Source organism: Lucilia cuprina, chromosome 4 (genome assembly GCF_022045245.1).
Source record: "Lucilia cuprina isolate Lc7/37 chromosome 4, ASM2204524v1, whole genome shotgun sequence".
Taxonomy (NCBI): domain Eukaryota; kingdom Metazoa; phylum Arthropoda; class Insecta; order Diptera; family Calliphoridae; genus Lucilia; species Lucilia cuprina.
Genome location: NC_060952.1, coordinates 80,854,808 through 80,869,389, shown reverse-complemented (window position 1 = coordinate 80,869,389; position 14,582 = coordinate 80,854,808). Strand labels below are relative to the sequence as shown.

Sequence of the window (14,582 nt, the reverse complement as noted above, 5' to 3'; positions counted from 1 at the left end):
AATCGACTTTTTGTCAAAAAAGTCGAAGTCGACTATTTTGTTCCAAAAAAGTCGATAACTCGACTATCGTCTATGAAAAAAAGTCTAAAAGTCGACTTTGTAAATAAAAGTCGAAAAGTCGGAAAGAGTCAAAAAAAGTCGAAAATTCGAGGAGTCGAAAAAAGTCAGAAAAAGTCGAAAGAAGTCGAAAAAAATCGGAAAAAGTCGAAAATAGTCTGAAAAAGTCGAAAAGTCGAAAATAGAAAGAAGTCGAAAAAAACTCAAAAAATTGCAACAAATAGAAAAAATATAAATAAATTTTTTTATTAATAATAATTAATAATAATATAATGTTAAATGGCAACATTATAAATTTACGCTTCTGGCTTCGGAAAAAGTCGAAAATAGTCGGAAAAAGTCGAAAATAGTCGAAAAGTCGGGAAAAGTCGGAAAAAGTCGAAAAGTCGACTATTTTTAAAGAACCCTAATATTAGGGTTCTATAAATCGACTTTCGAATAATCGAACAATCGACTTTTTGTCGAAAAAAGTCGAAGTCGACTATTTTTATCCAAAAAAGTCGATAACTCGACTATCGTCTATGAAAAAAGTCGGAAAGTCGAAAAGTCGGAAAAAGTTGGAAAGTCGAAAATAGAAAGAAGTCGAAAAAACTCAAAAAATTGCAACAAATAGAAAAAAATATAAATAAAATTTTTTATTAATAATAAATAATAATAATATAATGTTAAATGGCAACATTATAAATTTACTTTATAAAAAAATCGACTTTTAACTAAATGCAAAAAGTCGACTTTTCATAAAATGCAAAAAGTCGAAAAGTCGACTTTTTATAAAATGCAAAAAGTCGAAAAGTCGACTTTTCGTTTCAACTATAGAACCTTAATATATATACTGGCAGAACATGTCGATAACTTTAGATAATTTTTTAATCACTATCGAATATAACAGAGATGGACAAGACCATATTATGCAAATAAAATATTATTGAATAAATAAAATTATTCAAAACTATTTAATAGTAAATCTTAATTTTAGTGTTATTTTGAAATAAAATTTAATCGGTATCTAGAAACAGCACATAAATATAAAAAATATTTAAACTATTTAATTAATAATCTTTTTACCTACTGCATAATAAAATCAATATCTTAATAACATTTCCATCTGTGAGACAAGTATGTAGAAATGTAAAGTGGCAACTCTGCCGCCACTAGTCATCTATTAACGTTGTATTAAAAAAAATTAAATTGTCAGTTTGATTTCGAAAGCCGGCTGCTAAACAACGAAACAGCTCAGGAAAGAGTTAAAAAAAACATCAAGGAAATAAAACCTCTAAAAGTACAAAGTGCACACGTTTATTTCTGATTAATAATAAATTAATAATTTTATTAAAGTGTTAAAACTCTTCAAATCAAAACAACGCCAACATGTCTTATCACAAGCCAGAAGCTAAAGCTGTTCAAGAATTGAAAGATATTGCCCATCGTTTGCGTATCCATTCCATAACCTCCACGCAAGCCTCCAAATCTGGGTGAGTTTAGAATGTGTATTTGTTTCCCCCCATTAAACACACTCTAATAGCGCTGTTCATATGTATGGCTGTGTGTGTTTTTTTTATTAAAGGTTATAAAAAGTGTAAATAAGTAAATGTTAATTAAATAATGTAAAAGTGTGTTTGATATTGAAGAGATAGAAAAAGTTGTTTCACCTTCAGTTTACACTAATAGCATTGAGTATTAGTGCAAAAATTTTATATTTTTTTTCTATAAATTTTAACATTTTCAACATTTTCATTTTTGCAGTAAAACCTCAAACCACGTGTTTGCTTGAATATTAAATATGAATAGAACATTTCGTTTTTTGGGGGGGTTTAATAAACAAATTTATTTATTTGTTGGTTGTTTTTACTTTTTTACAACAACCTCAAGCATTCTGATAAGGTTTAATATTATTTGAATTAATGACCTTTTTCGACCTTGTTAAACATTACTTGCAAAAAAATGTTCAAATTACCTACCACTCACTTTATTTCGTTTAATAATGGTTACGTTTTTTTGTGCTTACTTGAGAGTAGAGAATAGAATTGTTAATAATTTTGTTGAGATATTTCCAGTTACGTTACAATTAAGGGTTTTCGTTGGGTTTATGAAATGTTTCCATAAAAAATAATTATATATTTTGTAAATGTATTTCCTATCATTCTTATTTTAAACTTTTTTTATAAAAAAAGGTTTTGTTTCAGTTGTAACTTTTTGTCTGCTGTCATATACAGTGAATCAACTAAGTTTTTTGCCTACCTTTTTTTAAGAGAATTTTGTTTTTTGTTCATAAATAAAATTCGAAAAAACAGGTAAAAAGTAAAAATATGTTTTCCAATTAAAAATAGAGATTGTGTAAAATGGGAAATTAGAATTAAAAAATTATTAAAATTTTGGTGCATTTGTTGTTGCATTTTACAATTTTTCATCAGAATTTGCGTGTCAATAAATTATTTTGCATATTGAGAATTCCGGTTAATTTCATTGGGTTTTTCAAATTATTTTTTAATTATTTTTGGAATTTATTGTTTTTATTGTTAAAAGGAAGAGTGTTAAGTATCTTTCTATTGCGATTTGCAAAAATCATATCCTCATTGGGTGAAAATGTGATGTTATTTGCCTTAAAATGTTTAAAGGATAATAATGAGGCAATTTCGATATAAAAAATCATTTAAGATTTCTAGAACAAGTCTAAATCAATAAAATATAATTATGAAAAATTTTAGTCAATAACATTAAAAAATATAAAATAGAGTAATAGACGAAATGATCTAATGAATTATTAGAAAAAAACGCACTGAGTGGTCTTTCAAAATCATTAACTGCCAAAGGGAGAAGACTTGTATCCAAGGGAAACTATTGCACTCCTGATTTATCTTTTTCAAAATCTATATACGAACTAGGAGGAACACTATGTTTAAATTTAGACCTCTAAACAGACCTTAGGTTATTTGGAACCAATGTAAAGTGAACTGTCTTGTAGTTCAGAAAAAATACCTAATTTAGATATTTTAAAATAGAGGTGGGTATCATACCGTAACGTCAACAAAAGCAATATTTTTCACATAATACATACACTTATATATATTTAGAATCCAAATCAAGAATAGCTATCCAAATACGCCTACTGTATCTTATTCATAAAATAAAGAATTTAAAATATGAGGTTGAAAATCAAGATTTTAGCATTTAATAGTTCTATAGTGGTATATGGTGAAGTCCCCATACTTAGAGTGGCCAGGATAGTACTTAATGTTAGATTTATTGAATAAGGATCAATATTATACAATTCTAAATAAAATTTACACAATACTCCCCAAATAGATGGAGTTTCCGTAATGTAGTTTTTGTTTATCAATACAAAATGACCAAAAACCCGGATTATTTTTGTTATAATATATAGATTTATACCTCACAAAACATTTTTTCTAGGTCCAAATCCATTGATTATCTAATATATCATTACTTCAAATTCAATTCAAATTCAAAATTACTTATTATATTCTAAATAATATTGATAAATTCTGATAGGTACATAGGACAATTAATCGGTTAAGAAATGTCCAAATTTAGTCATTACACTACTAAAATATCTAAAAAATGTTATTCTAATATGTATGAGTAATAAAAATATTAAATTTTATAAAATAATGCAGCAATATTAAAAAATGAACAAAAAACCTAAAAAAGCAAAATACTTTATTGACCCAAAAAATTAACAATACGTTCACATTTTATCAAAAGTCTCGTTAATTAATATAACGATTTTACTTTTTATGGTAGAAAATTAAAATATAAGATATTCATTCAAATGTACAACAAACAAATTGCTTTATTTTGCTAAAAATAATTGTTCAGATAAAGTTTTTTCTTAAAATTTATAAAATTTTACATAGGCAAATTACTTAATTGATTCACTGTATGTGTTTTAACATATACAGGGGGTATAGGTAGACAGTAGGGATATCTGATATTTGTTTGTAAATGATTTTTAAAATGCAAAATTTTGGAAGAGACAAAGATAAATAATCATTTGCATTCTAAATGGATTAACCAACTTCAAAACAATCTAAATAATTTGTATTTGTCATTTAGATTACGATTTATAATTTTCTTTATAATCTAAATGTCACCTCAAAACTAGATAAAAGCAAATTGTTGTGGAAAATTTTGTTTTGTTTAACCAAAATGAACTTAATTAAACATATATTACTGCTTAGGCATATATGTATATGTTTTTATTTACAAAAAAAAAAAAAAACATTAATTTTATTTTTGGAACTAATTATCAGAAAACATTGCAATAATTTCTAACTAAATGCAATTCCTAGGCTCACACTATTATTAAAATTATTATCGCCTGATTTCATTAAACCAATCATTGCAATTGTATAATTTCTCTATTACCTTTTTATTTGCAAATGATAAGCGCATTTTTGTCATTTAGCAACAGTTTTTGTTATTTTTATTTATAAAGCGAATGCAATAATACTATTAAAAAGTACATGCCTATGCCTACATAATATGTTAATTTATGATTACGTTTCATTTGTACTTTCATTAACTTACTAAAAACGTATGTATGTACGTACGTATGCAATTGCCCAATAATAATGGGTGCTGTGTGTTTTTTACACTATGTGTAAAATGTTAATAGTTTTTGTTTTTAGAACTTTTCTCTTGGCTTCTATAAAATATAAATAAATAGATATTTGTATTGTAATATTTGTACTATTAGATAATATTAAATTATAAAATAGAACATAACTTAAAAAAAAACTATTCAACATTTTTTTTAAATTTTTAAGATTTTAAGAGTATTCGAGTAAGCAAGTAGATATTCAAAATCTTATATACCATTCAATTCAACTATTAACTTCAATAATTATTTTTTTATACCCTACACCACTTTAGTGGGGAGGGTATATTGGGTTTGTGCTGATGTTTGTTACATACAATTCGTCCACCTTAAAGTTACCAATCGTCTTAGAATCTTTTTCTGACTCGATTAAGCTATGTCCGTCTGGCTGGCTGTCCATGTAAACCTTGTGCACAAGATACAGTGAAAATGTTTAAAATCGGTCCATTATTTCGACTAGCACCCATATAACCGTACCCCCCAAATAGGGCTTTTGGGCTTATATTTAATTTAAATGATTTATTATGTCAACAAAAGTCGACAAAACTTAGTTTTATAGAACTTTAAATGTTACTAACGATTTTTGTAATGATCGGGCTTCATTTGACGCTAGCCCCCATACAAACTCCACTTCAGAAAATGACTTGAAGATCAAAATTCACTTGCAAACACTAATAACACTTTAAAATTCTACATAAATAGCTTTGAAGTAGACTTAACTTTCCCTACCAACATTTATAAGGATAGGGCCATATTTTCCCCTACTCCCCATTCGAGTCCTCTTGTAAAAAATCTCTTTTTTTTTGCCAAAAAATAGTAAAAATATTTCAAAATAATGTTAAAAAACAAATCAGGTGCTTTATTTTTTTAATAATCCCCATTTTTAATATACTGACTAGTGTAGGGTATCATATGGCTACGGCTACGACCGACTATAGATTCATACTTGTTTAATATTGCGTTATTTTATACCCACCATCAAAAAATATAAGTGCTTATCCGTCCGTCTGTCTATTGAACACACGATAGAGTCCAAACGGGAACAGCTAGAAAGCTGAAATTTTGCACAAAAGTTTTTTAGTTGATGCAGGTTGTTTGATTTTGAAAATGGGCAACATTCGTACATGATTTCTCTAGCCCCCATATAAGGTCCTCTTCAGAAAATGACTTTAAAGCTCTTAATTCTCTAAAAAAGTATATATCGCGGTGGAATTTGGCATAAACATGTTCTATAAGAAACTAAATTTCATAATTGACCCAATTTCCCATATAAGGTCCCTTCAGAAAAAAAACTTGAACACTCAGTACCGCCTTCATAGTACAAGTAAAATGATGAAATATGTATGTTGAATAAAATTCAAAATCTCTCTATCGGTATCGGTCCATAATGACCCTTCTCCCATTACTTTATGGCTAACTGTTTAAAAAACAAGTGCAGCGAAAAAATTCCAAAAAAACTAAGTTTATTTCTACCAAGTGTTATCAAAATCGGTTCATAATGGTTTGGCATGGCCGAACAAAAGTCCAATTTTTACCATAACGTCGGATAATTGTGGGAATTCAATTCTTTTATTAAACATAATGCATATCGAATGAAAGATATTTTAAATATGACCCATGATAAAAATATCAAGGTAGTGTCATTCTCTCTTTTTGTCGCCATAGTTTATTTTTTATGTTTTTCAAATAAAAATTAAACTAAACTGAATCGAACAAAATTTTAAATTCAAAAAAAATACATTAAAAATCTTACTAAATCTGCCAAAAATACATCAATAAATATAAGCTGTTAAACCCATTATCAAATTTATGGACATTAGGCGTCTCCGAAAGCATTGTCTGTTGATTTCCATCTTCTTTAAGTTGCGGAATGGATTAACAGGAGGAACCAACTAAAAACGGTATACATGTATACATATGTAATAATGAATTGGAGTTTTTATCATCTTACATCAAGAATTTATCTTCCAACGTATATGTAGGCAGAATGAACCAGAATTAGCTGTCCATTCGGTCCAAAAATATGCGGTTTTCTTCAAGTGCAAAATAACGCTGCCATGAAATCATTGGCTACTTTGCTTACTTATTAGGGTTTGGACAAGAATGCTAAGTGGAATTTATTGTTGCTCGCCTTAACTTTATATGTTCATTTCTTTATACCAGCTCAACAACTGTTATCGCTGGACTTAAAACATTTTAGAAATCATTAACATAAATTCCACGTACACTACACAAATTTCTTCTAAACTAGTTTCCCATTTTTCATATACTATGGCAAGGATTTTTCTATTTGTTTACAAAATACAAATATCAAAAATACCAGTAAACTTCAAAAAAAATTTTGAGAGAGAGAAATGACACTACCTTCATATTTTTATCATGATATGACTTGCATATGGTAAATTTTTGTTTAAATTCGACTGATTTCAAATTTTTAGACATTTTTATGTTCATTATGGCATACATGATTATCTATAGAACATGATACCGGGCTACCTATGTAATAGGATATTATTATATGGAACCTATGTATAAAGGAATATTGAATATGAAACTACCAATAGGTGCGAAACTATAACATAGCACTCGTAGTAACACAATCTACAGTTGAAGATATAGAAATTTGCAAAATTAATAGGTTATGCAGATGACATAGCTCTCGTAGTAACACAACCTACAGTTAAAGACAGGCGCGGATCCAATGGGGTGGGAAAAAAGGAAATTTTTCCCCCCACCAAAAAAAAACTAAAATTTTTCATAATAAAATATAAAAATTAAGAAAAAAAGAAATTATAAGTAAAAAAATAAAATTTACCCCGCCCCCCCCCCCAAACGCTTGAGCTGGATCCTCGCCTGGTTAAAGATATAGAAATAGTTGAAAATATTGCACTGAATAGTGTTTCTTATAAAAAACTCCAAATTTATTCTTCTTTAGTCTAAAAATTATTGAAATAAAAATGCGTATTAATTATATGTTAACAATTATTTAATTAAGGCGGAAAGAAATAATCAATATAATAACATTTACATACTAGACACACCTCTCAAAAAACAAAAAAAAAAAAGAATTTGAAATATTGCCCAAAATTATTAATGTAGGTTATCGCAATATAATTGTATATTAAAAAATCATACTAGTTTTTTTTGTTCTTGTTTTATAATTTAAACAATTTTCGTTACTTTATCAATACGCAAACCAACCTCAATGATAACACTAATTTATCGGTTAGACGTAATAAAGGAAACATGTGCTCCTTACAAAAAATAAAAGAACCTAACCGATCTTTTTGCGCAAAAACGTTGCTAGTGTATAAATTAAAAAAACAAGTTCTCTTTTTAAAAAACGTACATGGTTTTCATATTAAACATGTTGAATATTTGCTGTATACGCACATTTAATTAGTATTTTTGTTTTTGCATACTTGTACGACCGGCAATCGGCTAGACAGACAATGATTTCTTGAAAATAATCAAAAGATAAAAATATAAACAAAAAAAAAAATAGTATATGAGTTTACAGGGGAGTATAGACAAACATATTAAAAGTATGTAGTAGAGCGCATAAGTGGAAAAAGACAAGCCCCCAGCACTCTTTGTTTTCGTGAGACCACGTGTGAGAGCAACTAATATTAACATTTGTTCTTTGAGTGTAAAAGAGAAGATAAACAATTCGATAACAATAGTGATCGTTTAAAAGAAATATCTATTTTTAGACATGATATAAATATATATAAAATTTGAGAAATAAAAAATATCTCATGCTAGAAAAAATATTAAAAAAAAATTTGATTAACTTAAACAAATATAAATCTAAAATTCAAAATAAATTCATACGATCTATACGATCCTTTAATCTAGGAAATTTGTAACAATTAATATTAATTACATATCTCTATACAATTTGTTTTTTAGCCATCCTACATCATGTGCCTCTATTGCTGAAATTATGTCGGTATTGTTTTTCAATACCATGCGTTTGAATTTGAAATTCCCCCGTGATCCCTCAAGCGATCGTTTCGTTTTGTCAAAGGGTCATGCTGCTCCCATTTTATATGCTGCCTGGGCTGAAGCTGGTCTTTTCCCCGTTGAGGAATTGCAAAAGTTGCGTAAAGTTGATTCCGATTTGGAAGGTCACCCCACACCTCGTTTGAATTTCATTGATGTTGGTACTGGCTCTTTGGGTCAAGGTGTTGCTGTTGCCGCCGGTATGGCTTATGTTGGCAAGAATTTCGATAAGGCCGATTACAGGTAAGTTTCGAAATAAAACTCTTTAATTGTAATTGTAAGTTTTTAAAGAAATTTTGAAGTTCAGAAAATTTTGCAATTAGAAATTTTCGAAAATCTTTCAAAAAAATATTAAAAATTGCGAAAAGTACTTTTTTAATCAAAATTTCCCTTTTTTAAATTTGTACTTTTCTTTTTTAAAGAATTTTGTTTTTTTTACAATAATATTTTGAAAAAAGTACTTTTTTGAAAAGTAATTAAAAGCCCTTTTTAAAAACTGTTTGAAAAATCAATTTCGAAACTGTTTAAAGGATTTTTGTACTTTAAAGTACTTTTTGAGTTTTTTAAAAAGGTCTCTTTCTTAAAATATTTCATATTAATTTCATTTTAAACTTACACTCCCTCGTACCCACTCAACTTTTACCATAATTACTCATACACTTGCAGAACTTACGTTTTGGTCGGTGATGGTGAATCTGCTGAAGGTTCCATCTGGGAATCTCTACACTTTGCCGGTTACTACAAATTGGACAATTTGTGTGTGATCTTCGATGTCAATCGTTTGGGTCAATCTGAACCTACCTCATTGCAACATCAAATGGATGTTTACCGCAAACGTTTGGAAGCTTTCGGTTTCAATGCTTTAGTTGTCGATGGTCATGATGTTGAAGAATTGTGCAAGGCTTTCCATGAAGCTGCCAATACCAAGAATCAACCTACTGCCATTATTGCTAAGACCTATAAGGGTAAATTCTTCCCCAACATTGAAGATTTGGAAAATTGGCACGGCAAACCCTTGGGCGATAAGGCCAATGAAGTCATCAAACACTTGCAAGGATTAATGATCGATTCTAGTCCTCGTCCAGCCGCTTTGGCGCCTCAAACTCCCACCAAGAGCAAGCCAGCTCCTGTTGTTGATATTACCAACGTACAATTGTCATCGCCACCAGCCTACAAGTTGGGTGAACAAGTTGCCACTCGTTCGGCCTATGGTAATGCTTTGGCTAAGTTGGCTCAAAACAATGATCGTGTTATTGCCTTGGATGGTGATACCAAAAACTCTACCTTCTCTGAAAAATTGAAGAAGGTATTCCCTGAACGTTATATTGAATGTTTCATTGCTGAGCAGAATTTGGTTGGTGTTGCCATTGGTGCCGCTTGCCGTGATCGTACTATTGCTTTTGCCTCTACCTTTGCCACCTTCTTTACACGTGCCTACGATCAAATTCGTATGGGTGCTATTTCTCAAACCAATGTCAATTTTGCTGGTTCTCACTGTGGTGTTAGTATTGGTGAAGATGGTCCCTCTCAGATGGGTTTGGAAGATGTTGCCATGTTCCGTACCATTCCCGGCAGTACTGTATTCTATCCTTCTGATGCTGTCAGTTGTGAACGTGCCGTTGAATTGGCTGCCAACAAAAAGGGTGTTTGTTTCATTCGTACCTCTCGTCCCAACACTGCCGTACTGTACGACAACAATGAACCCTTCGCTATTGGCAAAGGCAAGGTTGTCAAGCAATCGGCTAATGATCAAGTTTTGTTGATTGGTGCTGGTATCACTTTGCACGAGTGTTTGAATGCTGCTGCTGAATTGGAAAAGGCCGGCATTAATGCTCGTGTTATTGATCCATTCACTGTTAAGCCTTTGGATGTTGATTTAATTGTTGAAAATGGTCGTGCCTGTGGTGGCCGTATTGTTGTCGTAGAAGATCATTATCAGTAAGTATTTTTTGTATGAAAATATTTTCATATAGTCTCAATTTTAATTATATTTTTTTCTCTCCCTTACAGACAAGGTGGTTTGGGTGAAGCTGTTCTTTCAGCTTTGGCTGATAAACGTGACTTTGTTGTCAAACATTTGTTTGTGCCCACAGTGCCCCGCTCTGGTCCACCCACTGTTCTCATTGATATGTTCGGCATTTCTGCTCGTCATGTAGTTGCTGCTGCTACTGAAATTCAAAAATTGTAAATTTAACAACAGTTTATATATAATACTACACTATCACGTAACCATTAATCGAGCACTTTAATCCAGAAAAGCTGAAGCAGATGCATTCTATATAATTGCATTAGCATTTATCTGTTAGCGTTGCCTATGCATACGCTCTGTAGTTGTTTAATTTTTAAGTAGGTATATCTATCGCTACTTATGAAATAAACTTTGAAAAAAACACAACAAAGCAGGTTGATATTTTCAAAGATTTTTTTAGAATAAGTACTTTAAGCCTAGAATTATGCACTATTTTTCTACATTTTATTTTACAGAACAATGTTAAGTTAGCAGAACGAAACAGCAAATAAGCAAATATGTAATAAAAATGAATGTGCATAATAAAACAACAATGATTATGTATTTTGTTGATTCGTATGTTTGTATACACAAACAACCTTTGTGTTACATTGTTGTTGTTAAATTAATTCTAATATGTATGTTTATTACATTTCTTACTTAAAAAACAAATTAAAAAGCTAAGAAATATAAATTTTTTAGTTGTTGCCAATTTTCACAATTAAATCTACTAATGATCGATTAATTGCTAACAGAAATTATTATTGAGAGCTTTATTCATAACTAATGTTTTATCAATAAAGGTTTGAAAAACAATTAAAAAAATTGATTTATCGAAAAATTAAAATAGTTTTTTATAGAAAATATATAAAAATCCTTTCTCCACAATCGTTAAGTTAACAGAGCAAAAAATAGTACACAAACAGAATTAAAATTATTGTAATGCTTAAGTCAAAAAGGAAAATTTCACAATTTGCTGTTCTGACTTCTTTCTTTAATAAAGAAAATATATTAAAAATTAACAAAACTAATGTTATATTATAAAAGCCTAAAAATATACATTTTTTAATTACTTTACATTTTTTACAACATAATGTTATGTTAACAGACCAAAATAAGAAATACAAAGAATGTAAAAGTAATATATCTGGCTTTTTTTGATACTTTAATAACGATTTTTTGGGTATCTGTTTTTATTTTATAATATTGGGATTACTTACCTTTTTATTAATTGTTTTTATTATTATTTTTATTAATAATATTTATTTAAAATGAACTCTTCACTTATATTTTTAAAACACTTTTCACGTTGAAAGAAACTTTCCTCAAGATGGCAACAAAAGACAATGTGTTTTTTAACTGTTGCCAAATTTCAAAATTGAAAGTAAATATAAATAGTTGATTAATTAAGTATTAAACAATAGCTCAAATATTTAGACATATGTATATGTTATTGCATAATTGCATTTTGGTACGAAAAATTTTGTAAATAAACACTAATTTCACAAAAACTTTTTTATAATTGCACAAAAATAAAACTCTATTCATATTTTACAATTAAATGACGTTTGTTATCAAGACAAAGTTGTCTTGATTAAAAAAAGTCATAACGCTATATAACTGCCGTCTATACCTGCTAATTTTTTATCATGACAACAATTTGACGTTTACTATAAAAATTAATCTAATCTAGACATGGGGTTAAGAAGTACCATTACAAAAAGTACTATTTAATGAGCAAAAAGTACCAACAATTTCCCATTAGAGATTAATTAATTATTCAATCAGAGCTTTATATATTAAAATATTTTTGTTTCCACATAAATATTGTGAAAATTCAATTAGAACCATAAAATAGTGGTATAAATTCTGCCTTTGTGGAAGATTCTAATAAAAAGGGTTCCATTTGTCTAGGAATACACATTTTCGAGAATTAAGTTCACATAATATTTCGTGTTTAAATCTATATATCACAGATATAACTCAAACGATTCAAATCTGCATTCATTTGTTCCGGAAAAGTTGTGCTTTCAAAAAGTACCAAACAATTTATCCGAATTTGATCCTATAGAGGCCTTAGTCCCCGAATTCCAAAATAATATACCAATAACTTATTTTGTGTGAGAAAATTAACAATTTTTAAAATTTTATAAAAATTGGCACAATGAGTTTGAATAAAATAAAATTTTCCGTTTTTCCCCTTTTAGGTACTTTTTTCCCCAAAGAAATAGCAAATATCTTTTTTAATAAAGTAATAATGAAGAGTTAGTCCGTATAATATCTATATCTAATAAGTATACGTCAATAAATAGGAAATTTCTCTAAATGCGCTAAAAAAAAGTACCAAAAATACAGTTTTCTCCCTTTTACACCCAAAAAGGACTGAATTTTAAAAAAGTACGAAACAGGTGTCTCATAATTTTGAAAGATGTATCCAATATATTTACAAAAATTTTATAATGTCAATTAGTTAAAATGTTATAAAGGGCCAAAAAAGGTACCAAAATCACCTTTATTAGACATTTTCACCCCTCAAAAGTACGAATTTCGAAAAAGTACCAGACACCCATCTGCTCTTTTTAAGAGTAGAAATAGATGCATTTAAAATTTTTCTTGTATCACTAATATTGTGTAAGATAATCAAGAAAACCTGTTTTACCCGTTTTTTCCCTTTTTTACCCCCAAATATAAAAATATCCAAAAATCCCTCCTTAGTGGATCTACATATCCAAAAAGACATCTACTGTCAAAATTCTAGGTTTAGCCGTTTGGGCTGTGCGATGATGAATCAGTCAGTCAGTAACGCTACTCTTTTATATATATAGATTATTTCGTTAGTAATTTAAGTAAATAACTGGGCATTATTTATGGTAGAGTTTAGATATTCCTAACAAAAACATTTGTTTTCATACATATTAAGATTTCATTCCCTGTACTTTTTTGCACAATCTAGAAACAAAGAAACTTAAAAAAATTAATTATCAAGAAAGACAACAGTAAATCATTGTTTAAAGAGGCTAATTTTTGTCTCAAGCATTACTAACTTTGTAAAGATTACAAAAATACATACAATAGACATTTTTTAATAGTTTTTATACCTAATTTTTTCAAAGTGATTGAAATAAACCTAATAATACTACTCTATAATATTAATGTTAAACAAAAGTGTTTTATTAAAAAAAAGAAATAAAATTTCAATGATTATTTTGCATTTAGTCTTGGGAGGGGTTTGTGAAAGCATAGACAAGAATGTAATGGCGAGGACATAATGACCCCTATTCTGCATTTCAATTTGGATCGAAATTTTCTCCATTTGGCAACTTTGGTATTCTGCATTTCGATTCGATTCTCCGCCACATACACAACAACTTACAAAAATGTAATCAGGATCGAAAAGCGGAATACACACAATAGTAAAGCATTGAAACGAAATGGAATTGTTTCTTCTTTTTCTTACGATTCACTTTTTTGTTAGAATACTTTTTTTGATCATTGCGTAACTGAATGCGTAAACGTACTTAATCGTAATGTAGAATAGGGGTGAATGGTGCTGGGAATGAAAACTTTCATTCCAATAAAGAATCGACGATTAGACCAAAACAAAGGTCTTGGTTGAATCTGAAGTACAAAACTGCGATCAGATCCAGAGAGGAAGCATTCAGAATATTACGTAATAATACAAACGTCGAAAATGATGCGCTATGCAAAAATGCCAGATCTTAATGTGCCAAAGTATTAAGGCGCGAAAAATCTTTTTACGAGCAGCGTCTTTGTAATATGTTTCTTACGTCTCCCCGGGACAGTAAAACATTTTGGTCATTCGTTAAAAAAGTAAATTGTAATGCTAGTTCTTCAATTCACAAAAACTCTTATAAGTAATTCACCATTCACTGA

The 14,582-nt window shown here is 29.1% G+C and overlaps 1 protein-coding gene across 1 annotated transcript; it reads left to right on the top strand.

The window, feature by feature from the left end:
- The first annotated feature begins 1,247 nt into the window (after positions 1-1,247).
- On the top strand, positions 1,248-11,830 carry LOC111681706 (transketolase-like protein 2). The gene is made up of 4 exons (XM_023443594.2): positions 1,248-1,529; positions 8,588-8,923; positions 9,347-10,618; positions 10,691-11,830. Exons 1-4 carry the CDS (start codon positions 1,426-1,428, stop codon positions 10,866-10,868), a joined length of 1,890 nt encoding a protein of 629 aa, XP_023299362.2. The 5' UTR covers positions 1,248-1,425; the 3' UTR covers positions 10,869-11,830.
- Positions 11,831-14,582: the final 2,752 nt, after the last annotated feature.